This window comes from Dromiciops gliroides, chromosome 1 (assembly GCF_019393635.1).
Source record: "Dromiciops gliroides isolate mDroGli1 chromosome 1, mDroGli1.pri, whole genome shotgun sequence".
NCBI lineage: Eukaryota > Metazoa > Chordata > Mammalia > Microbiotheria > Microbiotheriidae > Dromiciops > Dromiciops gliroides.
The window spans coordinates 6,393,565-6,420,608 of record NC_057861.1 but is presented as its reverse complement, the minus strand read 5'-3'; the positions used below and the strand labels follow the sequence as shown (position 1 = coordinate 6,420,608).

Genomic DNA, 27,044 nt, shown 5'->3' with positions numbered 1-27,044 from the left:
TTTTTTTTTTTTTTTTTAGTGAGGCAATTGGGGTTAAGTGACTTGCCCAGGGTCACACAGCTAGTAAGTGTTAAGTGTCCGAGGCCGGATTTGAACTCAGGTACTCCTGACTCCAGGGCCGGTGCTCTATCCACTGTGCCACCTAGTTGCCCCCTGACCTATGGCTTTTCATAGACACATTTATTAATTTTGCAGATAGATATATTGCAGGAAATCTTGCTCTCTATAATCCAAAGTGATGACTCGAGCACAGTATCCTGGAAAGATTTTTGGACTGTGGAGTCCAAGGACCTGGATTTTAACTCCCTGTATGATCTTGGGTGTGTCTCTTCTCCCTTCTGAGATTCAGTTTTCCCATCTGAAACCCAATGGGCAGAAGCTATAGAGGCAAATCTGGGCTTCATGTTGGGGAAAACTTCTGAACTGTGCACAAGGTCTGCCTCCAGAAATGTGGAGTCTCCTTCCTTAGAAATCTCTAGCCAGAAGCTGGATGGCCATTGTAGGAGGCATATGCTAATGGGGCTTCCCTTTGGGTTGGCCTCAATGGCTACTGAGGGACTTTCTAACTCTGTAATTCATCTAATAAAATGAGACGATTGAGAAGCATGAGGAAAGAGTTGAGAAAATGCACCTCTCTCCCTTCTTAGCAGAAGTGGGGGACTATGGGCCTGGAATATTGTCTAATATATACTGTTAGATAGCCATCGGTCTGTTGATTGGTTTTGCCAAACTTATTTTTTCTCTTTCTTTTGTATTCTTTGATAGAAGGGATGATTAATTGAATTGGGGAGGGAAGAGAAGTATGAGGAAATGAAAATGATAAGAAGTAAAAGATATCCCCCAAATAAAGTCTAAGAGAAATAAAGTAAGGAGGTTGGACTAGGTCAGGAGTTCTCAAAATTTTGGACTCAGGAGCCCTTTGCACTCTTCAAAATTAGTGAGGACCCCCACAGAAGAGCTTTTGTTTATGTAGATTATGTCCAGTTGGTATTTATCATATTAGACATTTAAATGTCTTAGTATTATTAGGAAGCTCGTTTTGCCTTCAAAGACTCCCTTTCAAGGATGCTTGGGGATCCTGACTGCAGTTTGAGAACCACGGGACTGTTTGGACTTAAGGTTCTCTTCCATCTCAATAGGGGGCTTCCTTTCCTGCGGTTCAATTCAAGAAGCATCTATTAAGTACTATGTACTGGGGCTGCTAGGTGGCGCTGCAGTGCACAGTTCGATGGGCTTGGAAACAGGAAGACATCTTCCTGAGTTCAAATCTGGCCTCAGACACTTATTAGCTGTGTGACCTTGGACAAGTCACTTCACCCTCAGTTTCCTCATCTGTAAAATGAGCTGGAGAAGGAAGTGGCAAACCACTCCAGGATCTCTGCCAAGAAAACCCCAAATGGGGTCATGAAGAGTCAGACACCACTGAAATGGCTCAACAACAACAAAGATGTGCCAGGCACTCTGAAGATAGTGAGGACACAGAGCCAAAGCTACCCCCAAGGAGTTTTTATTTTACTGGAAGTTTATGCCCCAAAGTTCAAAGCTTTGTGGGCTGGGGTTGGGGCGGGGGGAGAAAGAGGCAGAAGCAGGGGTGGGAGAGCACCATAGTTGAATGCCTGTCCAGGCTCAGCTAACTCTACAGCAGGGAGAAGTTTCTTGTACCACTCCTAACCTGGCCCTGTAGGTAATTCCCAGAGAAGGCCCTGACAGTGATGCCAGGCTCCCTAGAATAAGCCCCAGAGCTCTCAAGGGGCCAGAGCTCACTTGATGTGTAAAGGGAGGAGTGTTTGTTAAACTCTCCACCTCATTATCTTATACACACCTCAGAGATTCCCCCCTCCCCTCATGTCCCCAACGTGCTTGGGCTGGGCTGGGACAAAGCACAGCTAGGGAGAGGGGCAGGCTGAGAATGAGAGGAAAATCTCTGCTTGTTCCCAGCCCCCAAAGGGCTCTGCAATCTCAGTAGGACCCCCAGGGTGGATAAGAAGAGTCTTGGTGCCAAAGAGAGGCCAGAGACCATGTGTTAGGGGAGCTAGTCTCAGCTCACTGATGCCTGGAACTAGAAAGGACCACTGGGGTCATGTAGTGCAGGTCATACCTCTGCAGCATCTCAAACAAGTGAGGCATCATAGGAGAGGGAAGACCAGATGGTTTGGAGTCTGAGGGCTTGTGTTCAAATCTAGCCTCTGTTACTTGATATTGGCCAAGTTACATGATATTGGCCAAGTCACAGTGTCCCTGGACCTCAGTCTTTTCGCCTGTAAAATAAAGGGGTTAGATTAGATGGCCTCTGATGTGTCTTCCAAATCTACATTTATGATCTTAGCCATGTGGCCCCAAGCAAACCCCTTCACCTGTCTGAGTCTTGATGGCAGAAGCCACGGTGCCTCATTTTCTTCCTCTAGCAAATGAGGGGGTAGACTAAGGTCCTCTGACGTCCTTTCCAGTTCTAAATTTATGATCTTATGACCCAAAATTTGCCCTTGTTTGAAGTGACTGGGAAGTCACTTCCTTAACTGGAATATTCCAAGTCTACTAAGGTAGGTTCAGTTATCAGGATTCGAACTTGGAGAGAGCCCTGGCTTTCGAATGGGAGGACCTGGGATCAATGAATCCTGGCTTTGGCCCAGCTACCCGGGGTAAGCATTTCCTCTCTCCTGTCTCCTCTTCCATAAAAGCGGAAGCTGGGCTCGGGCTAGATGTCGTCCTCTGACTGACTCGGAGCCCAATTAATGGAGACAATCATCCCTCCTCAACCTCTCCTTCCCCACCTCCACCCCGCCCCCGTTAATCTGAGAAGCAAATGAGATATTGCACTGGAGCGATTATTAAATGTTTGGGGATGACAAAATCTATCCTCCCCGTAATTGTCTTTTCTATCCAGGAACTCCGAGGTCTCCTCTCCCTCCCTTCACTGTTCTCACAGCCTGTTCTCCAGGCTCCCATTCCCCTCAAAAGTCCCCCTTCCCAGGGGCCCTGAGAGAGGGACCCTGGGTCCCACAGTCGCCTTCACCGAAGCGAATCACAAGACAATAAGCCCTAAGAGCTGGAAAGGATGATGACGCTCGTTTGGGGGCAGGGATCTGGGTTCAATTCTCTCCAATACTGTGTGTATGACCTTGGGCAAGTCATCCCTGGGCTTCAGTTTCATCTGTAAGGAGGAGGTCGGGCTGAGTTGCCTCTGCGGTCCGGCCAGATCTAGACCTAGGATTCGACTCCAATTCCCTCGTTTCAAAAAGGAGAGAACTGAGGGCCAGAGAGGGGAAAGGGCTTGCTCCAGGTGATGGGGCAGGGCTGGGCCTCCCCCGGGTCTCGCTTCTCCCTATCCCCAGCGCGTACCCGCGTGCCCCTCCTTCACACAGTGGTTCCCACCGCCTGTCCCTCGGGCCCCAGGCCCCGGGGACCGGTTGTTAAGGCTGCGGGGCTCCGGGCTGGCTCTCCCGGCTCCGCCCCCGGCCCCGCGGCTCCTGGGAGCGGCTCCGGAGGCTCGGGTCGCTGCGGGAAGAGACAGAGCCCCCAGGGCTGCGCACCTCATCGAGACGGACGCGGCTGAAGACTAAGCCCGGGGCACATGGCCGGGGCCGGGGTGGCGATCGGGGTCGGGGAGGTGGCCAGGCCGGGAGCCCCGGGACTGGGACCTCGACGGGCCCCGGCGGGGCGGCGCAAGGAGGCGGAGCCGGGGCCCGAGAGCGGCGAGGAGCCGCGGGGTGCGGGCCGCCTGGCGCGTCTCCGCGGGCAGCTGCGGGCGCAGGCGGCGGGACCTGGGGGCGCGCGGGGCGGCGGCCGGGACGAGCCGTCGGGGCCGCGGCTGGCCGAGCTGGTGGAGCGCGTGGGCGCGGCCGGGGGCCCCGCGGCCGGGCCGCCCTCCCCGGGCTCCGCGTACTCCGTGTGCTCGGTGTGCGGGGAGCCCCGCGGCGGCGCCACGTACCCGGCCGGCGTGCTGGAGGTGAGCGAGCAGCGCCTGCAAGCGGGCCTAGCCGGGCTGCGCGCAGAGCTCACCGCCGGCCTCGGGGCGCTACGCGCCGAGCTGGCGGCCGAGCTGGCCGCGCTGCGGGAAGCCCTGGGCCGCCAGCCCCAGCAGCAGCAGGAGCCCCAGCAGGACGGGCCCGGCGGCCGCCGGCGGCCCCCAGCTGGCCCCCGAAAGGACGCGCTCCTAGCCCCAGGCTCGGGCCCCACCCGCGGCCAGGCGCTGCTGAGGGCCATTGGCACGGTCAATGCGCTGAGCGCCTCCACCTCCCCGAAAGCAGGCCCCGAGCCCTCTGGTCCCCGCAAGGACGCGCCTCCAGCCCCGGCCCCGGCCCCCGCCCGCGGCCAGGCACTGCTGCGGGCCATTGGCACGATCAATGCGTTGAGTGCCTCCACCTCCCCAAAAGCAGGCCCCGAGCCCTCTGGTCCCCGCAAGGACGCGCCTCCAGCCCCGGCCCCCGCGCGCGGCCAGGCGCTGCTGCGCGCCATAGGTACCGTCAACGCCTTGACGGCCGCCACCTCCCCCAAAGCAGGCGCCGAGCCCCCCGAAAAGAAAACTCCGAAGAAGTCGCCAGCGCCCCCTACCACTGGCCCACCGCCCGAAGGAGACTGAGGGGCTCCTGCCCCACCATCAGCACACATCAGGAACCCAGGTAAGCAGGCCCTGGCCCTCTCCGGGACTCAGTTTCCTCATCTGTAAAACGCAGCTATTGGGAAGAATGGGCTGCATCAACTTTTAATTGAACTCGACAAAGATGTATTATGTGCCCACTGACCGTGCCCAAAGATGCCATGGCAGTGGCCTTGTCTTGAAGGAGCTACTGACCAAATGAGGAGGCTGGTGAGGCTGTGACCGCTAACTGGAATGCAAGGCAGAGGGAGATCAGTACTAAAGAGAGGGCCCAACTTGTGTGCCTGAGGAGCCCAGGGAGGGAGATGTCCTTGGCACCATGTGACGATAGGCAAGGAAGGCTGCTCGGAGAAGGAGTCTGAGAGCCCATGATTGTCTGTAAAGAGAGGGCCTCTGGGAGGCTGGCAGGGAGGGAAACCTGAGGCAAGCCTCCCCCCCCCCCCAGTGGTTCAGTTTGGCCCAAACTTGGTCCACTGGGCTAAAGAGAGGAATGTGAAGTGAGACTGAAGACCTGGTTTGGAGGTAGACTGTTCTGTCCTCTGGTGCCCAGCTGAGGCATTCCTAGAAGCATATCCCACGCCATTATGTGGAGGCCTGAAAAGGGTGGGGGCCACTGCCCCTTATCTGGAGAGCCCGGGCTCAGGGACCTTAACGTTCTCCCTACTCCCCTCTTCCAGCATGGCCTGGCTAGGGGGGCCTGGGGAGCCAAAGAGAAGGGGAAGAGACGGTGGGCTATGGATGCCGAGAGCCCTCGAGATATGCGAGGCATTCCAACTCATAGGACTGAATCTCTGGAAGAAGAGAAGATGGTCCTCTTCCTCTCCCCTTTCTCCAGGACTCTGAGGTTCTAAAAGCAATTTCCTCGAAGCTTCCCCACAAGGATTATTGTCCCTATTGTTAAGGAAATGAGTCCCAGACAAGAGATGGGACTGGTCTGAGATTCATATGCTTAAAGATAGTGGGGGGGGGGGGGCGGCAGGGTTGGTGGGATTCAAGCGATGGCTTCCATCCCAAGTGACCTGGTAAACTCAGGTTTGGTCTCCAGGGGCATCCATTCCATTCAGTCTTTCCAAGGGAGTCAAGAAGAATAGGTATGGGGCAGCTAGGTGGTGCAGTGGATAGAGCACCGGCCCTGGAGTCAGGAGTACCTGAGTTCAAATCCATACTCAGACACTTAACACTTACTAGCTGTGTGACCCTGAGCAAGTCATTTAACCCCAATTGCCTCACTAAAAAAAAAAAAAGAAGAATGGGTATGACTCAGGGTGGCTCAGTCCTTGTGCCACGGACACAACAGGGAGCCAGGACAGTGGCTGTGTGGCCTAGGGCCAGAGGCCCATGCCAGTCACCTTACCCCATATGTGGCTGGAGTCCTGCTGGCTTTGGAGCCAAGGGGTCTGTGTTGTGTCTGCTGGCTTCTCTTCCTCTCTCCAAGTCTCCATGTCTTCCTTCAGCTGGGCCTGGGGTATTTGATGCCTGCCACAGAGGTAGGAAATTAGGTAGTCTCTGGCCAGGCTCTTACTTATGACTGGAATTCTATTGTCTTTAGTTCCTGCTGAGACCAGCAGAGGGAACAGCCTGAGGGGAGCAGCTGTGTCAGCCATGTACCAAGCAGCTGTGACCGGAGAATGTCAGCCTCAGACCAGCCAGCACAGTGCTTCACCTAGACCCTAGGACTCCCTGGAGCCAGCACTGCCCAGATTATCAGCCTCTCACTGGCCATCACTACTGCCCAGCTTCTCAGTCTTGCTGGGCATCGTCACCTAGACCCTTATCTTCACCCAGACTCACAATCTGACCCCAGAGGATTTTACATGCCCTCACCCCATCCATGGAAATGAAGTCTGTAAGAAGTCATCAGTTGATAAATGGATTTTATTAACAAAACCTGGCTTCCCCTCCTTGTCAGCCCAGCACTGGGGGGACAGAGGGAAGGGTGGGAAGACACAAGCCCAGGCTGCCATCCTGTCAGCTCATTGGGCACAGAATTGGAATGAGCAACCCTGAGGGTCCCGGCCCAGGAAGGGCTAGTATAACTTATGGTAGTCTCTGTTGTTGAGGGAATGTTGTGGGGGACCAATAAGGATGGAGGATGAGGAAGGGATGGGGGGGGTGATGAGGTGAAGACACTATAAGGTACTGGGGAAGAAAGGAGGCAGGTGTGGCTGAGCCCAGGATGTGGTTGGCATGGCTGAAGCCACAGGATAAATACAAAAGGGAGGAGGTGGGATTATATGTAGAACAGAATATTAGGGCCAGAAGGCCCTTAGAACAGGGAATGTCAGATCAGGGGGAACCTTAGAACAGGGAATGTCGGAGCTGGGAGGAGCCTTAGAACATGTGAGGGTTGAACTAGATAATCCCTTATGTCCCTCCCGTAACCCTAGGAATATGGGCACATGAAAAGACGTTAGAAACCTTGCGGTCATCGTGGAATGCTGAGGCTTCCACAGGCCGCCTGGCTTCGGGCTCAGCTCCAGACTCCCAACCAACGCCCTCCCATTATGTCTCACTGCTTCTCTAGCAGGTGTCGAACTTTTAGACCCATCACTGAACCTGCTGCTCAGTGAGCCTGTCAAGTCACCCTAGAGCAGGTGTTTTCCCCAGATTTGATTGATGAAGACATTGGGGTCCAGAGAATCCAGCGATTTCCCTAAAGTCGCAGAGCAAGCTCCAGTGGTGGTCGCCAGCACCTCCCCTGCCCCACACTGACACTCCCGCTAGGGAGCACTTGGGGAGCCACCAAGAACAGTGAGAGTGGGGGAAGGGCTGGGCCAGAATTCAAGTGTGAAGAGGGTCAGAGTGCTCCGCCAAAGCCAGGACCACACCCCAGGCTGAGGAGCAGGCAGAGCAGGACCCACGTCTCTGTTGGGAGGGAGAAGGCTGCGGCACCGCTGACTGTGGCGTCCCTGGAAGCCAAGACCCTTCGGGCCCCAAGTGGCTGGGCTGGGCGGAAGTTGTTGACCATCACGCTCACAGTGTGAGCATCCGGGGGACTGGCCTGAAGGGTGGACACAAACTGGGCCAGCTGGAAGAGGAGAGAAAGTCACCTCCCGTCAGACACAGGGGGAGAGGCATCTGTCCCCACACTCCTCCAGTAGATGAGTGACGGGCAGCTGAGAGAGGGGCAGGGCGGGAGGCGTCCCGGTACCTGAGCCCTGCCAATGGGGATGGGCTCCTCAAAGACAGTCCAGGAGACAACCTCATCACAAGCTGGTGTGGTCAGAGACCCGGGGTATCGGTAGTAGCGGGAGAGAAGGGCTGGCTCAGGCAGCAGCTTGTCCAGGCGGAAGGTGGAGGCCAATTCGACAAACTCCCCTGATTGGTGGAGATGGAAGAAGCCCCATGTGCCCAGACCACCCCTCCCTCCCCGCCCACCACCCCCGGGTCTACTCCCTCCTTCCCTGCCCTCTCCACGGTCGCCCCTACCTCACCTCCTTACTTCTGACCCCTGGCTCCCTGCCCCACTCCCTCTAGAGCTCTCACCTTGGTAAGAAATGTTCCTCAGCCCAGACACAATGGTGTTGTAGTTGGCATTGGCTTCATTCTGCACCTGCCCAGGGGAGGCAGGATGGGCCTCGTTGGTAGTCATGATACAAGCTCATTCGTTCATTCATGGGCTGTTTCACTCCTTCCTCCCTCTCTCTCTCTCTCTCCTCTGTCTCTGTTTCTGTCTCTCTCTTTCCCTCCTCTCTCTCTCTCTCTCTGTTTCTGTCTCTCCCTCCTCTGTTTCTCTCAGTTTCTTTCTGTTTCTCTCTGTCTCTGTGTCTCTCCCCTCTGTCTCTGTTTCTGTCTCTCTCTTTCCCTCCTCTCTCTCTCTCTCTCTGTTTCTGTCTCTCCCTCCTCTGTTTCTCTCAGTTTCTTTCTGTTTCTCTCTGTCTCTGTGTCTCTGTGTCTCTCCCCTCTGTCTCTCCCTCCCACCCCCACCCCCACCCCCCCCACCCCTCGTCTCTCCCTCTTTCTCCACCCTGGCTCACTCCCCCACATAGGCTGTCTCCACCCAATTTCCCCACTTGATTTTTTTCATGCCTACCCCCTCTCCTTTCAGTAAGCAGTGGAAACAGCAGCCCTCCCCAGTCTTCCCCATACCTTGAACAAGAAGGCTAACACAGCCAAGCCACCAGGGTGGCCTCGGGCCTCCTGCAGATTCTGGTAGAGGGTGTTCATGTGCACCACATGCATCTGGAGGAGACACCGACATATCCCACTGGGCCTGCTGGGTGGAACCCAATGGGGCCACCCCACCTAACCCCCTCATTTGCATCAACAGGGAAACTGAGTGGTTGCTTGCAGTGAGAGAATTCCTCAACCTCCACCGTGGGCCCCATCCCCCGAATTCCCCTCCTGGGCCCTGGGCCGGGCCCTCACCTCCATAGGCTGACGCTGCCCGTCCAGAGTGTGTTCAGAGCCATTGCCTGTGGGGCTGCCCCAGTGGAAGTGGAGTTGCAGGGCACAGTAGGTGTGGGGCAGCCCCCCAGCCCGGATGCACAGCTGGCCCTGGCCCTGGCTCTGGGCCCCCTGCAGCTTCAGCAGCACTGGAGGAAGGGGGCACCAGACATACAGGAGGTCAGTGTATTGTTGTAGGACTTAGCCTGGCTCTGTGGTATGCCCTGAAACCCTCCATACACACACACACACACACACACACACACACACACACACACACACACACACACACACACTGTCTCTCTCTCTCTCTCTTTCTTACACACACACACACTTTCTCTCTCTCTCTCTCTCTCTCTCACACACACACACACACACACTCTCACAGACACTCACACACAACATGCTCTATCCAGGGTCTATCCCAGGACACAGGAGCCCACCTCTCCATACATACTCTGCTGGGTTAGAGCCACCTGGGAGGGCCCGTTTGAAGACAGGGTCAGAAACATGTGGCCGTGCCTAAACCACCCCCTCTGGGACCTTCCTCAATCCCCACCATCCCTCAAAGCCAGCGATAGTCCCAGCATTGCCATCAAAGTTTCTTCAGTCATGGAGGGACCCCTGGGAGGGACCTCTAATCCACCTCCCTGGACAGCACCTCAATCACTTAGGCACTTAATTCCATTCAAGTCCACAAGCACTTCCTAAATGCTGAGGATACAGAGATGAAATGGTCCCTGCCCCTAAGGAGCTTATATTCTGCTGTGAGTTACAGGTATGCCCATTAGACAGATAGATACAGATAGGTAGAGATACTCCAAGGGGAAGGTGTCTCTTTTTTTGTTTTTGTTTTTCTTCTGGGCAATGAGGGTTAAGTGACTTGCCCAAGGTCACACAGCTTGTAAGTGTCAAGTGTCTCAGGTCGGATTTGAACTCAGGTCCTCCTGAATCCAGGGCCGGTGCTTTATCCACTGTGCCACCTAGCTGCCCCCAGAGGTGTCTCTCTTAATAAATGTTTGTCGAATTTAATTTGGAGAGACGTGGAAATGCAGGCCCAGAGAGGGGTGGCGACTCACCTACATTATCAAGAAAAACTGAGGCCCTCGGAGGGCTTGGCTTCTGTGGGGTTGGGGGCCACTGGGACAAGGAGAACAGCATGACCCAGACTAGGAAGAGCCCCAGGGGCTGCCGGCCTTGGATAAGAACCCCTGTGCTGATTCTCACTTAGAGCTCTCAGGCAGCTCTTCACTGTCCACCCTCATCACCACACACTCAGCCTCGCTAGCGGGCACTATTCAGCGCTAACTCTTCGGTGTTTCCTAAACTTGTCTGAGTCCCTGAAGGGCAGAGACCCCCAACCTTAAAGGGAAAGAGTCCTTGTCCTCCTCAAAGGCTTCTCCTGGTAGGTGTTCAGAATGGGCTGACGGGGACTGAATACATAAACGAGTGTGTGGGGAGGGAAGGGCGTGATTGGCTCCCCTGCCCACCTTCCTCCACCGGGGTTTCCTGGGCCCGACCCATGTGGCTCTGCCTGTTGGGGGTGACTGACCAGTGTGCCCATCGTTCAGGAGCTGCCAGGGACCTGGGGGTGCTGAGTCATATCCTTCAAACACAAAAGGGCCCAGGCTCGGGTCCATCTTCACTTGGCGCCGGTCAATGTCAATGGGTGATTGAGCTGAGCCCCCACAGGTGTGGGCTATTTCCTTCCAGTGTGAAGGGCCTGGAGGCAGAGGGGGAAAGAGGAAAGAAAAATGGGGGCACCACAGACGAGAGCAGATCACGATGACGATGACACCAGGATGCTCAAAGCCTGGCTGGTGCATCAGCTTTCCCTCTTCCCACCACAGTCACCAAGATGCACGGACAACCTCACAGAGCCCCATCTTGGGGAAGCTACCAAGAAGGTGGCCCTGGCTTGCTTCTTCACACCCCACAGGGGTCAGACCTTCCTAACACCTACACACACACACACACACACACACACACACACACACAGAGTCACAGAACCCAACAAGTGGAGCAGGAATGTCCAGAGGTCGTCAGGCTCAACCCATATCTACACAGGAATCCCCTTAAGTGACAACATTCTCCTCTGATGGTCTTCCAACCTTCAATGAGGGCCAACTCACCATCTCCAGAAGTGACCCCATCATCCCCTTTTGGGGAGCCATCACTGGGAGGAAGTTTTCCTTTACTTCCTCAAGTTGTCTGTCTGTACCTTCCCCCACCACACACCCCTCCCTTCACACTGACACCCCCACCATCGCTCTACTCACCACATTGGGGATTCTGGGAATCATAGCACCAAGAGCCTGTAGAAGACAGATGGGGGTGGGGGGTTAGAGCTGAAGTTCTTCCCCCCACACACATTGTTCTCTCCTAGACGAGGGGGGAGGTGGCCCCACACAGAAGGAGCCCGTATGTCTCTACCCCTCTCTTGTCAGGCTGCTTTTCTGCCTCTGTCCCTGTCCTTGGACGGCTGCCTTCTCCCCCCAGCCTGCCCCCACCCCCACCAGAGAGATAGATACAGAGACTGGCAGGTTCAAAGTGGAGGTTCTTCCTGTCCGGCTGCTCTAGTCCAGAAGGAAGGTGTCATTTGCCCCTAGGCTGGAGGATGCCATTAGAGGGAAGGGAAAGAGCCTGAAAAACAGCAAGGAGGAGAGGGGAGGAAGGGATGGGAGAGGGATCCACAGGGGCAGAAGGGGCTCATTTGGCTGAGGCAACCCAGAGGAAAGGGGTGGGGTGTTAAGGGAGAGACTCGGGCTCTTGCAGATCCCTGGGAACGGGGCAAGAATGCCCACATGAAGCAACGCTGCTATGTATGGGGGTGGGGGGAGAGACATAGAGAGACTCAGTAAGACAGAAATAGAAATCTGAAGAGACAGAGGGAGACCGGGACTGAGAGACAAAGGTAGAGACAAGTAAGTGTAGGAGAAAAGAGAAAGAACCAAACTCGGAACGCACACAGCCAGAGACGCACGCTCGCTGAGCCTGGGACAGACTGAACACATACGGGAAAAGTAGAGACCGCTGAGGGCTCGGATTGGGGGGAGGAGGGCGGGGGGAGGGGGGAGCCCTCTGGCCACTCACCATCGGGGGCCGCCTGGACAAGAAGGGGCAGCGTGAGCCAAGCGAACGGTACTCCCGGGGGCTGCATGACCGAAATAGGGGTGCAGGGCTCCTAGGTTCCCCCCCCCCCCGGCGAGGCTGAGCCCCAGAAGCCGACTGACAGCTGGACAAACAGACCTGCCTGCCTGCCGGAAGGGATGAAGGATGGAGGGACTGACCGACTAGCGCCTCTGCTGCCTATGCCGCCTCTTAAATAGCGCTGGCTCGCCCGGGCGGGGAGGGGTGGGGGAGTTAACTCCTTCCCTCCTGAGGCGCCCAGCCTCAGTCGGCCCATCCTGCTCATGGGCCTCACACAGGGCCCCAGGGTACTCATGCCGCCAACTGAGTCTATCTCTAAGCGAGACTGGAGGGAGAAAGGAGCGGACCAAGACGCCCACATCGAACGGGAAGGGCCGGGAGGATGCTCCAGACAGGTGGAAGCTAAGTGTGTGTGTGGGGGGGGGGGGACCCTTTAGGAGGGGGAGGTGGTGATTCACTCGAAAGCCGGAGGCAGCTGTGCCCTCGGGGCAGGGAAGAAGAGTCCTGGGTTGGGAGGAGGCCAAGCTGCCGGAGATCTAGTCCTTGCTCTGCCACTAGCTTGTCTCTGCGTCTTAGAATTCTTTTCTTGGCCAGCTTCCTCCAGGTGCCCCCTCTGCCAGGGATGCATTCCCTGATCTCCTCGACCCCTGGTTAGGGTTCCCTTTCTCTGCCCTATCCCCTCCTTCGGTCCCATCACTCTGTGATCCGGAATCTAGTTCTTTGTACAGCACAGCGCAAACTCCTGAAGGGCAGAAACTGTTCCCTGGGGTTTAGGAAATGTTTGTTGACCTGGGTGAGCCATCCACAGGCAATGAGCGTTTGGACAAGGTGATTTGTAAGGTCCCTTCCAACTCTGACATTCTGTTCTAAGGTACCCCCAGAGCCCAGTGCAGCTAGGTGGCACAGTGGATAGAGCACTGGCCCTGAAGTCAAGAGGACCTGAGTTCAAATCTCACCTCAGACACTTAGTAGCTGTGTAACCTTAGGCAAGCCACTTAATCCCACTTGCCTTAAACATCCGTCCTATTATATCTTTCTGCTGGACTGGGATGGCTCTGAAAGAGAGAGCGAGGTTAGTGACTTTGCACAGCCCTGAAGAGACAGAGACCAGGACTGAGAGACAAAGGTAGAGACAAGTGTGCACAGCCCTCTGTCACTTAAATCCAATTCACTGGAAGTCATGACATTGCCCGGATGTTCTCTTCTAGAACAAAGGACAAACAACCCCCTACCCCACTCTGAGCTCTGACTTTCTGTGTTCTCAGATTGCAAATGCTTGTTGATCCTCATTCTCCATCCTAAAATCCATCCAGATTGGACATTCTAGGATTTATTTATGGACATTCTGTCAGTCTCTGTTCTAAGGTTCTTCCCAGCTCTTATTTTTCTATGTTCTAAGAGCCCTCCCAGCTCTGCCATTGTCTGTTCTAAAGTCCCCTCTCCTCCCTACCTTTAGCTCTGATGTTGTCCAAGGGGTCAATGATGTGGATTGAAAAATGTCCACTGAATGTGGCAATTAGCAGCCAATCGCTAGCTTCAGAGAAAGTTGCTTCAATATTATTAGGGGGGTGGAAGCCAGAGGCTGAGAAAGGGGGAGCAATGGAGTAGGAGAATGCAGAGGACTCTTTCCATAAAAGAGATGGTAGGGCCTGAAAGAGATGGAAGACCCACAGGTTTCAAAGCTAGAAGGGATATTAGGGATAACTTAACCCACATATGGGGAAACTGAGGCTCAGAAAAGTAGTGATTTTCCCAAGGCAGCAGCACAACCAAGATTCCCAACCAGCTTCTCTGATTGCAAGCCCAGGAATACGTCCACTCCCATGATGGAATGGTCACTAGAAAGTTTGGGGGAGGAGTGAGTGTAGGGTAATTGATGGGGGGGGGTGCAGGGGAAGGAATGTTACTCATATGGGGGGGAGGGGAACAGGAACACAGCAGTGATCAGGACTCACAAACCTGGCTTCACCTACACACACACACACACACACACACACACACACACACACACACACACACACACACACACACACCCCTATCTGGAAGCCAGCTACAGCACAGACCTGGAATGAGCTCTCTACAGGATGACTGACTGGCCTGGACACTCCCCAGCAAACTCCCAGCTGAGGGTGCCCTCTGGAGGTGGCCAGAAGGGGGTTGGGAGCTCTCCATGGTTCTGAAGATCGGGCAACACTGGGGAGTCTGGAAGCTGAGCCAGGTTTCCTTCACCCCAGAACAGAGAACTCAAGCTGACAAGTGTACCCCTCCTTCCAACCCCTCAGCAGCCTCTCCAGAGATCCTAGAAGCCCTGCTTCCCTCAAGCCCCCAGAAAAAGTGTTCACTCTGATTACACCAACCAGTCAGAAGGGCACAGAGCACGATAGAAGATCAGCCCTGGAAGGGAAGGAAGTTAACAACCACGCCCTCATAGACCTGGGATCTGAGGCCCAGAGAAGGAAGGAGACCTCAGGAGAAGTAATGGAACCCTAGAGTTAGAGGGGACCTTTTAATCAACCTGTGCCACAAATGCCGAAGGTCACAGCAGCAGAGACAGGGTTCAAGTCCAGGTCTCTTGTCTTCCAAGACCAGGACTCATCCTGGGGGTCAGACACCTTCTGAAGGATCATTTCCAGTTCTAAATCTTCTATTTTCGAAAGTACATCGACAGGCTAGAGTTCATCCCGAGGAGGACTAGAATAGGGGAGAGAACTGGAAATCTTCCCCTAGTTCCTCCAGGCAGCTAGGTGAGGCAGTGGATAGAGTGAAGGACTTGGAGACAGGAAAATGTGAGTTAGAATCCTGCTTTAGACACTTCTAGCTGTGTTACTCTGGACAAGACATTTAACCTTTCTTGCCTCAGTTTCCTCATCTGTAAATGGGGCTAATACCAACTACCTTACAGGGTTGTTGGGAAGATTGAATGAGTTGACATATGTAAAGTACTTTTCAAATATTAAAGCTCTATATAAATGCCAAGTATCATTATTTTTGAAGTCCTCCCAATAGTGATTTTATTAACTTAATTGCTTTGCAAAACATTGCAGATGCCATAATTGTTCATATAACAATTTACTGAACTGGAGTAATTGTTGTAGTTTGCTAAGCATGTTTTTAAAGGAAAGGAAAAGCCATAACCCTGTGGAAATTGTTTCATTTCAGTCTAGGAGAACAAAAGAAGTTTTCTTTCTCAGATATTTTAAATCGAGAAAATAAAAAAGATCAAGAACTCCCCCCACCTTAAGAGCTGAAATAGTAGAAATATTCCCATAAATATAAACTAGACTGCTTAGATAAACAAAATATCACATGCTGGCTTTTGTCAAATGCCATCATGGAGGCATTACCTCTGCTACTTCAAGATTGGAAGGTTTGCTGGAGGGTCTTGCGTGGGCTGATGATGAGCGAGATGAGCAGAACCAGAAGAACATTGTACACAGTATCACCAACATTGAATGTTGATCTACTGTGATGGACTAGATTCTTCTCACCAATGCAATGGTACAGAAGAGTTCCAGGGGACTCATGATAGAAGAGGATCTCCAAATCCAGGGAAAAAAAAGAACTGTGGAGTATAGATGCTGAATGAACCATACTGTTTCTTTTGTTTTTAGTGCTGATGTTTTTCTATTTTGAGGTTTTTCGTCATTGCTCTGATTTTTCTCTTATAACATAACTAATGCAGAAATATGTTTAATGTTATTATGTGTGTGTATATATATATACACACACACACACACATATATATATATATATATATATAACCTATGACAGATTACCTGCTGTCTAGGGGAGGGGGGGAGAGGAGGGAGGGAGAAAAATCTGAAATTGGAAAGCTTGTATAAACAAAAGTTGAGAACTATCTTTACATGTAATGGGAAAAAAATAAAATACTTTATTAATTAAAAAAAGATTGGAGGGTTTGGGTCATTTAATGTTTTTAATGTCAAACTAATAGCCATTTCAGGCACAATATCCTTACTCTGAAATAAACAGCCTTCTTTGCAATGTATTTTTTAAATCCTCATACTCCACCTTAAGACAAAGTGATTTCAATGCCAGGTGCACACTCACATGCCCTTGTTGCATCCCGCCTTTGTTGGTGGTGGTTAAGGCTACATTACTGAATGAGGCTGGTAAATACTACACTTTGGGGATCATGTTGCAGCTGTTGTGCTCAATTTAGTGACTCTGCTGCCCTGGAACAAGATAGCAATATTGACAACATTAGTAGGATTTCTTTTATGATCATTTAGTAACCCCCAGCAACAAAAACCAAGTTCCCCATTGCATTAGCATTTAAGTGTCAAGGGGTTAAGTAGCCAGTACAAAGATAATGCACTTTTGATTGTAGCATTTGCCAGAACTGAAAGGAAAGCAAATTGTGTTAAGTGTTGAAGGAACTGTGGGCAACAGAAGACGATACAATGTCACATGAAGTCTGGGGGGGGGGCGGGTCGGAGCAATAAGGGTTAAGTGACTTGCCCAAGGTCACACAGCTAGTGTCAAGTGTTTGAGGCCGGATTTGAACTCAGGTCCTCCTGAATCCAGGGCTGGTGCTTTATCCACTGAGCCACCTAGCTGCCCCCACACATGAAGTCTTAAAGTCTTGCAACATCCTCCATATGATGACCACCATAGAGTACAAGATTATCTTCCACTGTAGCCTTTAACACCCACCCCCAGGAACCACGCCTTTCTTCTTGGAGGAGGTGGCTCTCCTCATCTCTGTTTTCCCTGCATAACACTGCCAATGCATTGGTCATCTTTCTTAAGTCACCAATTTCCAATGAAATACACACATCTCCAACTAAGGCTTCCAAGAAACTGGCAGAAGATCGAGATTTTGCACTTTGGGTAATTGTATTTTTTAGGAACTTGACAAACTGGGAATTCATCTCTAGAAGATGGATCGGCAGTAATTGTGCCACAGATTGTGTTGTTAGCACCAAAGGTTTCTTTTTTTAATTCAAGGTCTGTCTCTTCCTGTGGTTTCTTTAGAGGTAGATTATCTGCTCTTTGTTCTCCTGGTGTAATCTCTTCAGGCTTCTATATATAACCTTCTCTTCATTTCTTGTCTTTTCTTCAGCTGCTCTTCTTTCTCTTTGATTTTTCCTATTCTTTATCTCTGTGCTCTTTTTCTTCAGCATCATCTCAGTTTTCCTTGACATCGTCATACTTCATACCGCCCTCCCAGCGATCCCCGAAGCCCTGCCCAGTCTCCCACACCGCCCCCTCACCGCTCCTCCACCGAGAACGTGTCCGGGTCCCAGGAGTCCGAGTCCCCCGCCTCCGCCGCCATCTCCCGGGTGTGTGTGAGCTGGAGAGGGAGGGAAGGGAGGACAGCGCTGAGAGGGCGGATGGTGAGTCACGGAATAGCTTCTCGCTGGCCAACGCCGGGCTGCTAGCTATTATTATTGCTAGAATATACTATAAATGAGGACCAGTCAAAGGCAATGGGGGTGTGTAGCTTGGAGAGAAGACTTTGAATGTTTGGAGGAGTGTCACTTGGATTCTGCTTCGTCCTAGAAGTCACAACGAGGATCCGTAGTGGGAAGTGTGAAGAGAGGCAGGCTCAAGCTTGATGTCAGGAAAAATTCCCTAACAAATATCCAGAAGGGGACCGGGCAGCTTCAGGAGGGAATGGGCTGACCCCCAGTGGAAGTGCCCAAGCAGAAGCTGGGAGTGGGGAAGGGGTTGGGGTACTTGGAAAGAAGATTATAGGAAGGATTCTCTGGTAAAAATTCAATTTTATTTTCATCTCCAAATTCTCTCCTTCCTATCTCCCCCCTCGTAGAGAAACCAAGGAAAACAAAACATGTTTCATGACTCCCTTAACATGTGCTTTGTTTTGCAGCCTCTGTTTTCTTAGTTTTGTTTTTTTGGTTTTGCGGGGCAATGAGGGTTAAGTGACTTTCCCGGGGTCACACAGCTAGCAAGTGTCAAGTGTCTGGGGCTGGACTTGAACTCAGATCCTCCTGAATCCAGGGCCGGTGCTTTATCCACTGAACCACCTAGCTGCCCCCAACAAAACATCTTAATGCCGGTGTGCATTTCAATCTGTATTCTGAGTACATGACCTCTTCAGTTAGAGGTGGGTTGAAAGTTTCATCTGAAGTCCTCTGGAATCATGATTGGTCATAATGCTGACCAGAATTTCTAAGTCTTTTAAAGTTGTGTATCTTTACAATAATGTTGCCACCATAGAAATTATTCCCCTGTTGCTGCTGCCTTCCCCTGCATCAGTTCATACAAGTCTTTCCACTTTTCTCTGAAGCCACCACTTCATAGAGTACAATATAGTATTTGATCACCTTCATATACCATAAGCTTATTCAGCTGTTTGCCTCTTAATGGACACCCCACCTCAGTCTCTAACTTAGGGTACTGCAAAAAAAAAGCTGTTATATATGTGTTGGTCTTTTTTCTCTTACGGTGAGATCCTTGGGGCTATTGTAGTGAGAAGCTATAATTCCCATATCAATCGACATGACATGTGTAATGATTATACTAATTACCTGGGTCTGTGTGAGCTTCCATATTTTCCAGGAGACTTTGAAGTCATCGATCAGGTCCCCTGACATGCTAATAACTCTTGTTAACTGCCAAGTGAAATGAACAAGGTGCTTCATTCCCATTCCTGCCATGCTACACTGTATCCTACTGAACAATCACAAGGCTCAACAACCTTAATGACTCAGTCTCTAGACTGTGCACACAAACTAACCATGTGACCAAGAACAAGTCACTTTTCCCATTTTAGCCTTGGTTTTCTCCATTGTAAAATCAGGGGGATGGACCAGGTGATGTCTGAAGGTCTATTCTAGCTCTAATTCTCACGATCCTAAGATTGGAAACTTAAAAGCTCATCCATGTCAGAAACCACAGGATTTTAGAAATGGAAGGGACCGGGGCACCTAGGTGACGCAGTGGATAAAGCACCGGCCCTGGATTCAGGAGGACCTGAGTTCAAATCTGGCCTCAGACACTTTGACACTTACTAGCTGTGTGATCCTGGGCAAGTCACTTAACCCCCGTTGCCCCGCAAAAAGAAAGAAAGAAAGAGAGAGAGAGAGAGAGAGAGAGAGAGAGAGAGAGAGAGAGAGAGAGAGAGAGAGAGAAAGAAAGAAAGAAAGAAAGAAAGAAAGAAAGAAAGAAAGAAAGAAAGAAAGAAAGAAAGAAAGAAAGAAAAGAAATGGAAGAGACCTCAGAAGCCACAGAGTCCATTCCCTTCATTTTACAAAGGAGGAAACTGAGGCCCAGTGAAGCGATCTGACTTGCCCAAAGCGACACAGGGAGCAAGCATCAGAGGCAGTGTCAGGGAGTTGCTACAGTCTTGGTCTTAACCTCAGGAAAGGACAACTTTTCATCAGTTCTTCAGAGCTGTCTTGGATCATTGCATTGCTGAGAATAGCCAAGTCATTCACAGCTGATCATCTAACAATGTGGCTTCTACTTGGTATACAGTACATCTCACTTTGCATCAGCTCAAGTAAGTCTTTGCAGATGGGCAAGTTCCCTTGGCTTTAGAAAAGTTACTTCCTCAACTATCAAATGAAGGTACTTGTATTTCCTATCTGATGGGGTCACTGGGAGTCACAAATGAATCATATTTGGAAAGTGCCTGGCACACTTTAAAATGCTGCATTGTCAGGTATTGTCTTCATCATCATCACATACAAATGAGGCTGAGCACTTCCTTCCCAGTTCACCCAAAATACTATGCTATGGTTGTCGGGGTGGGGAGAGGTTAAGGAATTCTTTTAATAAAAAAACTGAGTACAATTATAAGATTCTTCTTTGCTATTCTGAAGTATTACAGACAAGAGAAGAACTCTCAATTTCCAGGGGAAGATGTCTTTAATTCTCAGGAAAAATGTTGTCAGTGATTGAGTAACACACACACACACACACACACACACACACATGTATACGCACTGGCCAATGGGGGTGGAAAGCCACTTATTGAGAATGCTGGGGAAAACAATCCACTTTTTACCATGCAGACCTGCCAGAAAAGAAATCTGTGTCTGGTCCCTTTTGAAGTGAATACTTTATCACTTAAATGACAAAAACAATCTGTATGCGCTTTTGCCTCACACTGGCTCCATGAAGAAATGTGCGATTGATAATCACAACTGACATGGGCATAGCCCTTTAAAGTTGGCAAAGCACTTCATAGCTGTTCTCAAATTTAATCCTCAAACTATGAAATAAATGGGTGCTACAGGCATCAGCATCCCTAATTGCAGGTTTCTCTGAGAGCATCCTGCTCATCATTTCTTAAAGCACAATAGTATTCCATCATAATCTCATCCCACAGTTTGTTCAGCCATTCCCCAATTGATGGGCATCTCCTCAGTTTTGAATTCTTTGCACCAGAAAAGGGCTGCCATATTTTTTTAGTGAGGCAATTGGGGTTAAGTGACTTGCCCAGGGTCACACAGCTAGTAAGTGTTAAGTGTCTGAGGCTGGATTTGAATTCAAGTACTCCTGACTCCAGGGCCAGTGCTCTATCCACTGTGCCACCTAGCTGTCCCATAAATCTTTTTTGTACATGTAGGTCCTTTAACTTTTTGGGGTTTTATCTCTTTTTGGATACTGACCTAGTAGTGGTCAAAGAGTATTCAGGGTTTTATAGCCCTTTGGCCATAGTGAAACTTGGAGTCTTAAGAGAGTTGAATACAGGGATTGACTTGTGTAGGGTCACACAGTCAGTGTATGTCAGGGTCAGGACTCGAACCCAGCCCTTACTGGCTCCAGGGCCAGTTTTCTATCCTCTATACCATGCTGTCTCTCTGACTATACCAAGAATTATTATCATTATGTCACTTTATCACCAGAGATTTGACCACCACGTGTCCAGCAACCCTGGAGGACTATCTATTAGGGCATAGATGGGCTTTAGTCTGTGTTAGGGGAGGAAGAACTCACTTGGAACCAATCATAGCTCCCTGAAAGCAATGAAGCAGGGACAAACCAATCCAGAGCTATTAAATATTTAACAAGTAGCTCTCCAGGGAAAAAAATTTCTATACACCACATTTTGAAGTTTAAGTCTTCATTGTTAACATTTTCTCCATCACTTCTCAAGGCTAGATGATCAGTGAAACAATAAATAAAACTCTGATTTATATCTTTTGGAGTTTTCAGATTTCACAGTATAAATGCTCACAGTAAAATTTTAACTATTGGCTCTCAGGAGCTAGTTTAAAGTTTAATATGATTTTACATATGTAGCCTATATCAGATTGCTTGCTGTCTTGGGGATGGGGGAGGGAAGGGAGAGAAGGAGAAAATTTTGGAACTAAAAATCATATAAAAACGAATTTTGAAAAACTATCTTTGGGCTATGGGACTGCACATACCCTTTGACCCAGTAATACCACTACTAGGTCTGTATCCCAAAGAGATCATAAAAGAGGGGAAAGGACCCACACGTACAAAAATATTTATAGAAGCTCTCTTGGTGGTGGCAAAGAATTGGAAATCAAGAGAATGCCCATCAATTGGGGAATGGCTGAACAAGTTGTAGTATATGAATGTAATGGAATACTATTGTGCTGTAGAATTTCAGAAAACCTCGAAGGACTTACATGAACCAATGCTGAGTGAGATGAGCAGAACCAGAAGAACACTGTACACAGTAATAGCAACATTGTGTGATGATCAACTGTGATAGACTTGGCTCTTCTCAGCAGTGCAATGATCCAAGACAGTTCCAAAGGATTCATGATGGAAAATGTTCTCCACATCCAGAAAAAAGAACTGTGGGTTCTAAATGCAGTTTGAACCATACTGTTTCTACTTTTTGGCTATTTTTTTTCTTTTTTGAGGTTTTCCCTTGTGTTCTGATTCTTCTTTCACAATATGACTAATACAGAAATCTGTTTAATGTGATTGTAGACATATAACCTATATCAGATTGCTTTCCATCTTGGGGAGGGGGGAGGGAAGGGAGGGTGGGAGAAAAATTTGGAACTAAAAATTCTATGAAAACAAATGTTGAGGGGGCAGCTAGGTGGCGCAGTGGATAAAACACCAGCCCTGGATTCAGGAAGACCTGAGTTCAAATCCGACCTCAGACACTTGACACTTACTAGCTGTGTGACCCTGGGCAAGTCACTTAACCCCCACTGCCCCACAAAAAAAAAAAAAACACACACACACACAACAACAACAAATGTTGAAAACTATCTTTACATGTAACTGGAAAAAAAATACTATTAAGGGGCTAGCTTAAGTTGGCTCCAGCTCCACCATGGATACAGCTCAGAACTTGTCTCCCAATACCCTGAGAGGTAGGAACCAACCCTATGGTCACCCAACCACAGTAAGTATCAGTCAGGATTTGAACCCAGATTTCTTGATACCACCTCCAGTGACATTGGCATGACAAGAATTTTACATACATCACCTCATTCAAGTCTTACAACAAACCCATGTGATATGCACCACAGATGTTATTTTCCCCACTTTAGAGATGAGCCTCAGAGAAGTTGTGACTTGCCTGTAGCCACACAGTGAAGGGATCCCAACTTAGGCACTATCTACTCATGGGATGAACAAAAAACTGGGGAGACAAATGGTCCCTAATTTGTAGGGTCTATTGTAGACCTGTGGAATCTTGAGAAAAAAGCAACTGATTTCTTCTTCCTGTTCTGCTTTACCCAAGTCTATTCTCTCCTTTCCTCACTCCCCACCCTTACTAAGCTTGTATTAATGAAGCCTTCTCTATCTCTGCACTTGTGTGGAAATCTTTCTAAAACACAAGTGCTTCACCGATGCCTGAATGCTTAGAATGACAAGGCTGACTAACCAGTGACCCTCCTTCTCACCTCAAAAATTTGGAAAAGGAAAAAAGATAAAACAAGGATTACTTTATCTCCCAGGCAAGCTGGATTCATTCCAAAGGCACGTCTCACTGATCTGCATATAGATGAATGTAGCGAAGAGTCTGGGTCTGTCAGACCCTCATCCAAGCTCTATCTTCTCCCTCCATGCCCCCACTCTAGCCTTCATGATGCCCACAGTGCCCTTACAGCCCTGATATAAAGGTGGGAGGGATAGTAAACAAACTAACAGTCTTGGGGTGAAAAAGGGAACTCGGTGAGGAAGAACACTGGGCCAAGTCTAACAAGATGAGATTTAATAGGAATAAGTTGTAAAGTCCTACATTTGGGTTCAAAAGATCAGAAGCAAAAGCGCCATTTGGCTAAAAGAACAAGACTCAGCTCTAGCAACACCTACAGGAAGCCTATCTTGATCTCCTCAGATGCTGGTATCCACCTCTCAGGGGGATAGGGACTAGATTGTGCTATAGAGAGCAGAGTTTCAAGTGAGGGAGTTTTCTCTCCCAATGCAGTTTGGCTCTTTTCCTCCAACTTCTAATCCCGGTAGCTGCCCAGAGCACTGAAGGGTATGCGGCTTGCCCAGAGCCAGAATATATCAGAAGCAAGACTTGAACCCAGGTCTTCCTGGCTCCAATACCAATGCTCTCATCCACTCCTCCATACGGCAGCCAACAATGTGATCTAGGACTATACTGATAGAGGCATGAGACGCTCTGGTCAGAAAGACCATCACGGGCAGGGTGGAGAGTGTCCAGCGGGCAAATTGAATGGTGAGAGGACTGTTCTATGCTCTGGGAGTATCTGTTTAGGGAACCTAGAACACAGAATCTGGAAAAGAAAAGGGGAAGGGAAGAAGCGCCTACTATGCGCTGGCACCATGGTAAGTGCTCTACAAACATTCTCTTATTTGATCCCCACAACCCTGCAAGGTAGGTGCTATTATTATTCCCATTTCACAGTTGAGGAAAGTGAGACAGACAGAGGTGAAGTGACAAATCCCAGAGTTACTAAGTGAGGCTGGATCTGAACACAGCTCTACCGCACCCAAGGCTCAGCAGCACTTTGTGTACTGTCCACAGAAGGTAGAACGGACACATGCTTGCTGACTTCCAAATTTTGGAAGGGCTTTCATATGGAAAGTTAAGTGTGAATCCATAGAGAAGGACTAGCCACCAAAAGAAGTTACAAGCAGCCAAATTCCATGGAGCATAAGGAACCGTTTCCTAAGAACAAGTTTTCCCAAAATGGATCTGGATGGTTTCTGGAAGTGATGAACAACATGGTCTGCATCCCTCCGGGATGTGACAATGACACCAACATAGACAGAGGCTGATTCATCCTTTGGGGGTGGGAGTTGGGCTAGACTTTCCAACTCGAAGATTCTGTGAATCTCTCTGACACCCAGTCATTTATTCAGTTCATTCAGCAATATGTCCAGGATCCCAGGCCCAATAGCAGTGCCTGCCTACATCAGGCTAAGGGTTAGACTAAATGACCTCTGAAATGCTTTCCAACCCTTATGTCCGTAATTCGAATTCCAAAATGTTAGTTTGAGGGAGGAGAGAGATGCTAAGGGCTTTGGATGCGAAGACCAAAAATAAAAAAAATGAAAACCAGGCAGGAAGGGGTGGGCTGGAAGCGGGGCTAGGCAGGCCACAGCAATAAGTGGGCCTGGCTACCAGAGGCAGAATAGGAAGAATTAGGGCTTGAACTTTACAAAGCTGGCTTACAACAATCCAGGGAGGAAGAGTGTGGAAGGCTCACACCCATTTTACATATGAGGAAACTGAGGCTGAGACACAGCTGTTAAATGGCAGGACCTAGAGTCCAACCCATGACTTTCCAGTTAAAAGTTCTTCCAGCTGCCTCTTGAGTGTGTTGCTAAGAGATCAATTTCTTACCCTAAGCCAAGAGCCCAGCCAGGCTCCCAGAGGCCCCAATCTGACCAGTCCTTTGAGCCTCCTTGCTCACCAACCAGACCAACCCCCTGAGACCCAGGCTGACACGTTTGGTTCCTCTGGCAGCCGGGTCCCAGGGGCAGGCAGGGGGCTAGCCCAGTCCTGGGGGAGGGAGCCTGTCCTGTAGACTCCACCAGGGCCTCATCAGAGGCAGACCTAGGCTAGACCCCAGGGAAACCACTCCAAACCAGGCTAAACCAAGCACGGCTGGAGTGTCACAAGGAGCAGAGGAAGAGAATCGTAGCCGGCAGGGAGCTCCCCACAGCTGAGCAGACCTTCCTGCCACAACATCCCCTCACAGGGTCATTCAGTCTCTCTTCAAAGATGGGATGACAGATACAGGAAGCTCACCATTCCAGTAATGGGCAACTCGGCCAGAAATTCTTCCTTAAACCAAATTGAAATCTACCTCCTGTCAACCCTGCCCCCCCCCAGGGAATCCCAGAATTCCAAGTCGGAAAGGACCGTGGTCCACCCACACCCCTCTCACGTGGAGTCTGATCGTCACGCAGTACAAGGGGATGGCTGAGACCCCATTGACCCGATTTGAGCCCAAAGCCCGAGCCTGTCCCCAGAGACAGCTGCTGGGGTCAAAACCAAACAGTCCTGAAAAATTAAAAATGAAGGATTCCTGTGAGTCCAGCGCTGGATCCTAAAAGTCGAGTCAGAGCCGATAGGGGCCTTAGAGACGAAATCCAGCCATCTCATTTTACAGATGACGGGAAACCGAGGCCCCAAGACAGGAAAGCACTTGCTCAAGTCTAGACTAGATTAAGCAGGGGTCCTGCCTCCCACTTCGGGGGTCTTTCCCCCATGCCATAAATGGAGCTGAGTCTCCAAATGATATGGCTTGTAGACCTTGCATTTATGGGGCTCTGATCAAAGAGAAAATTCCCAAACTGACCCTCCGAAGAGAGAATTATTAACGGACAAGGAAGCTTGGATTGCAGGAGAAATTGTCTCCAGTGTCCATTCCATCCCCTGCCTCCGTGCGTGGCATGTAGGCCCTTGCTGTTTCACTCCCAGCAACCTAGCATTGTGACCGGCACATAGTAGGTGCTTTAAAAATGCTCTTTGATTATTTTCCTTCAATACTCAGCTTGGGTGCCACCTCCTCTATAAAGCCTTTTACCTGCTTTGTAACTGCTGGGAGGGAACGTTTCATTCTTGTCTTTGTGTGTCCAGAGCCAGGAAGAGAGAGGAACCCAGGCAGCTTGGTGGGCCGGGAGTCAAGAAAATCTTGAGTTTGAACTCTGTCTCAGACAAAATGTGTGACCCTGGGCAAGTCACTTAGCCTCCATCTACCTCGGTTTCCTCATGGTAAAATGGGAATAATAATAGCACCTACCTCCCATAGTTGTGAAGATAAAATGAGAGGTTCGTAACACATTTTGGCAACACTACAGAAACACTAGCTGTTCTTATAGGCACTTAATAAGTGTATAATTGAAAAACTCGGCCAGTGTTCCAAGGCCAGTTGGTGACTGTGTCAGGTCTCAAACTCAATCTTGTCTGCTCCTTCACCCTGGGTCACCTCTCCTGAAGCACCTCCCTCGGGTCCTGTCGGACAAACCGTGGAGTTGGCTGTTACAGCAGAGAGAGACACGGGCCATGGCTTTCCCCAGAACTATTTTAATTCACTCAGGCACAGAGAAGTGATGAAGTCAGACACGTCAGCCTTGTGGCTCTTATTCCTCCCACGCCCCTGTCCTGGCCACATGACACCTGGAATGGTGGGAGCAGGCCTGGATCCCACACCTTGGGACAGACATCACACCCTGGAGAGGGTTCTGTTGAGGACAACCAGGATTGGTGAGTGAGGGGGCTTGCAACCTTGCCAACGGAACCAGTTATAGCTCACACATACATGCTTGCGTGCATACACGCATATATACATACATATATAGAAATATTTTTAATCCCATCCAATTTGGGGGTGGTGGTGAGGTAATTGGGGTTAAGTGACTTGCCCAGGGTCACACATCTAGTCAGTGTCAAGTGTCTGAGGTCGGATTTGAACTCAGGTCCTCCTGAATCCAGGACTGGTGCTTTATCCACTGCGCCACCTAATTTCCCCTATAACCTTGCCAATGGAGAATTTGT

General features: G+C 50.2%; 2 protein-coding genes and 1 pseudogene across 5 annotated transcripts; 1 reads left to right on the top strand and 2 right to left on the bottom strand.

Annotated features, from left to right (window-relative positions):
- Positions 1 to 3,571: 3,571 nt before the first annotated feature.
- Positions 3,572 to 4,352, top strand: LOC122744256 (protein FAM246A-like). The gene is made up of 2 exons (XM_043989698.1): positions 3,572 to 4,243; positions 4,287 to 4,352. The coding sequence occupies exons 1-2, from the start codon at positions 3,572 to 3,574 to the stop codon at positions 4,350 to 4,352; spliced, it is 738 nt and encodes a 245-aa protein (XP_043845633.1).
- A 2,018-nt stretch (positions 4,353 to 6,370) lies between these two features.
- On the bottom strand, positions 6,371 to 12,983 carry LOC122734396 (carbonic anhydrase 15-like). Of its 4 annotated transcripts, XM_043975201.1 has the most exons (9): positions 12,077 to 12,336; positions 11,515 to 11,626; positions 11,263 to 11,298; positions 10,536 to 10,706; positions 8,966 to 9,132; positions 8,687 to 8,779; positions 8,084 to 8,150; positions 7,749 to 7,915; positions 6,378 to 7,625 (listed from the first exon to the last, which is right to left on the bottom strand). In XM_043975201.1, the coding sequence occupies exons 4-9, from the start codon at positions 10,621 to 10,623 to the stop codon at positions 7,395 to 7,397; spliced, it is 813 nt and encodes a 270-aa protein (XP_043831136.1). In that variant the 5' UTR covers positions 10,624 to 10,706; positions 11,263 to 11,298; positions 11,515 to 11,626; positions 12,077 to 12,336; the 3' UTR covers positions 6,378 to 7,394. The 4 variants fall into 4 exon arrangements, 3 of the variants coding, with proteins under 3 accessions (XP_043831134.1, XP_043831136.1, XP_043831135.1); XM_043975199.1 differs by lacking the exon at positions 11,515 to 11,626 and having other exon boundaries at positions 6,371 to 7,625; positions 12,233 to 12,932; XM_043975200.1 differs by lacking the exon at positions 11,515 to 11,626 and having other exon boundaries at positions 6,383 to 7,625; positions 12,077 to 12,334.
- A 3,748-nt stretch (positions 12,984 to 16,731) lies between these two features.
- LOC122744247 lies at positions 16,732 to 18,714 on the bottom strand (annotated as a pseudogene).
- Between the last annotated feature and the right edge of the window lie 8,330 nt (positions 18,715 to 27,044).

Excerpts from the sequence above, each read along its gene's own strand:
- LOC122734396 (XM_043975199.1), bottom strand. The coding sequence starts at position 12,494 with ATGTGGGCGTCTTGGTCCGCTCCTTTCTCCCTCCAGTCTCGCTTAGAG. Across the intron at positions 11,299-12,232 it reads CCCTTCCGGCAGGCAGGCAG|GCTCTTGGTGCTATGATTCC; the intron begins GTCTGTTTGTCC and ends TGTCTTCTACAG. Across the intron at positions 9,133-10,535 it reads CCTGAACGATGGGCACACTG|TGCTGCTGAAGCTGCAGGGG; the intron begins GTCAGTCACCCC and ends CCCTTCCTCCAG.
- LOC122744256 (XM_043989698.1), top strand. The coding sequence starts at position 3,572 with ATGGCCGGGGCCGGGGTGGCGATCGGGGTCGGGGAGGTGGCCAGGCCG. Across the intron at positions 4,244-4,286 it reads GCGCCTCCACCTCCCCGAAA|CCCCGGCCCCGGCCCCCGCC; the intron begins GCAGGCCCCGAG and ends ACGCGCCTCCAG.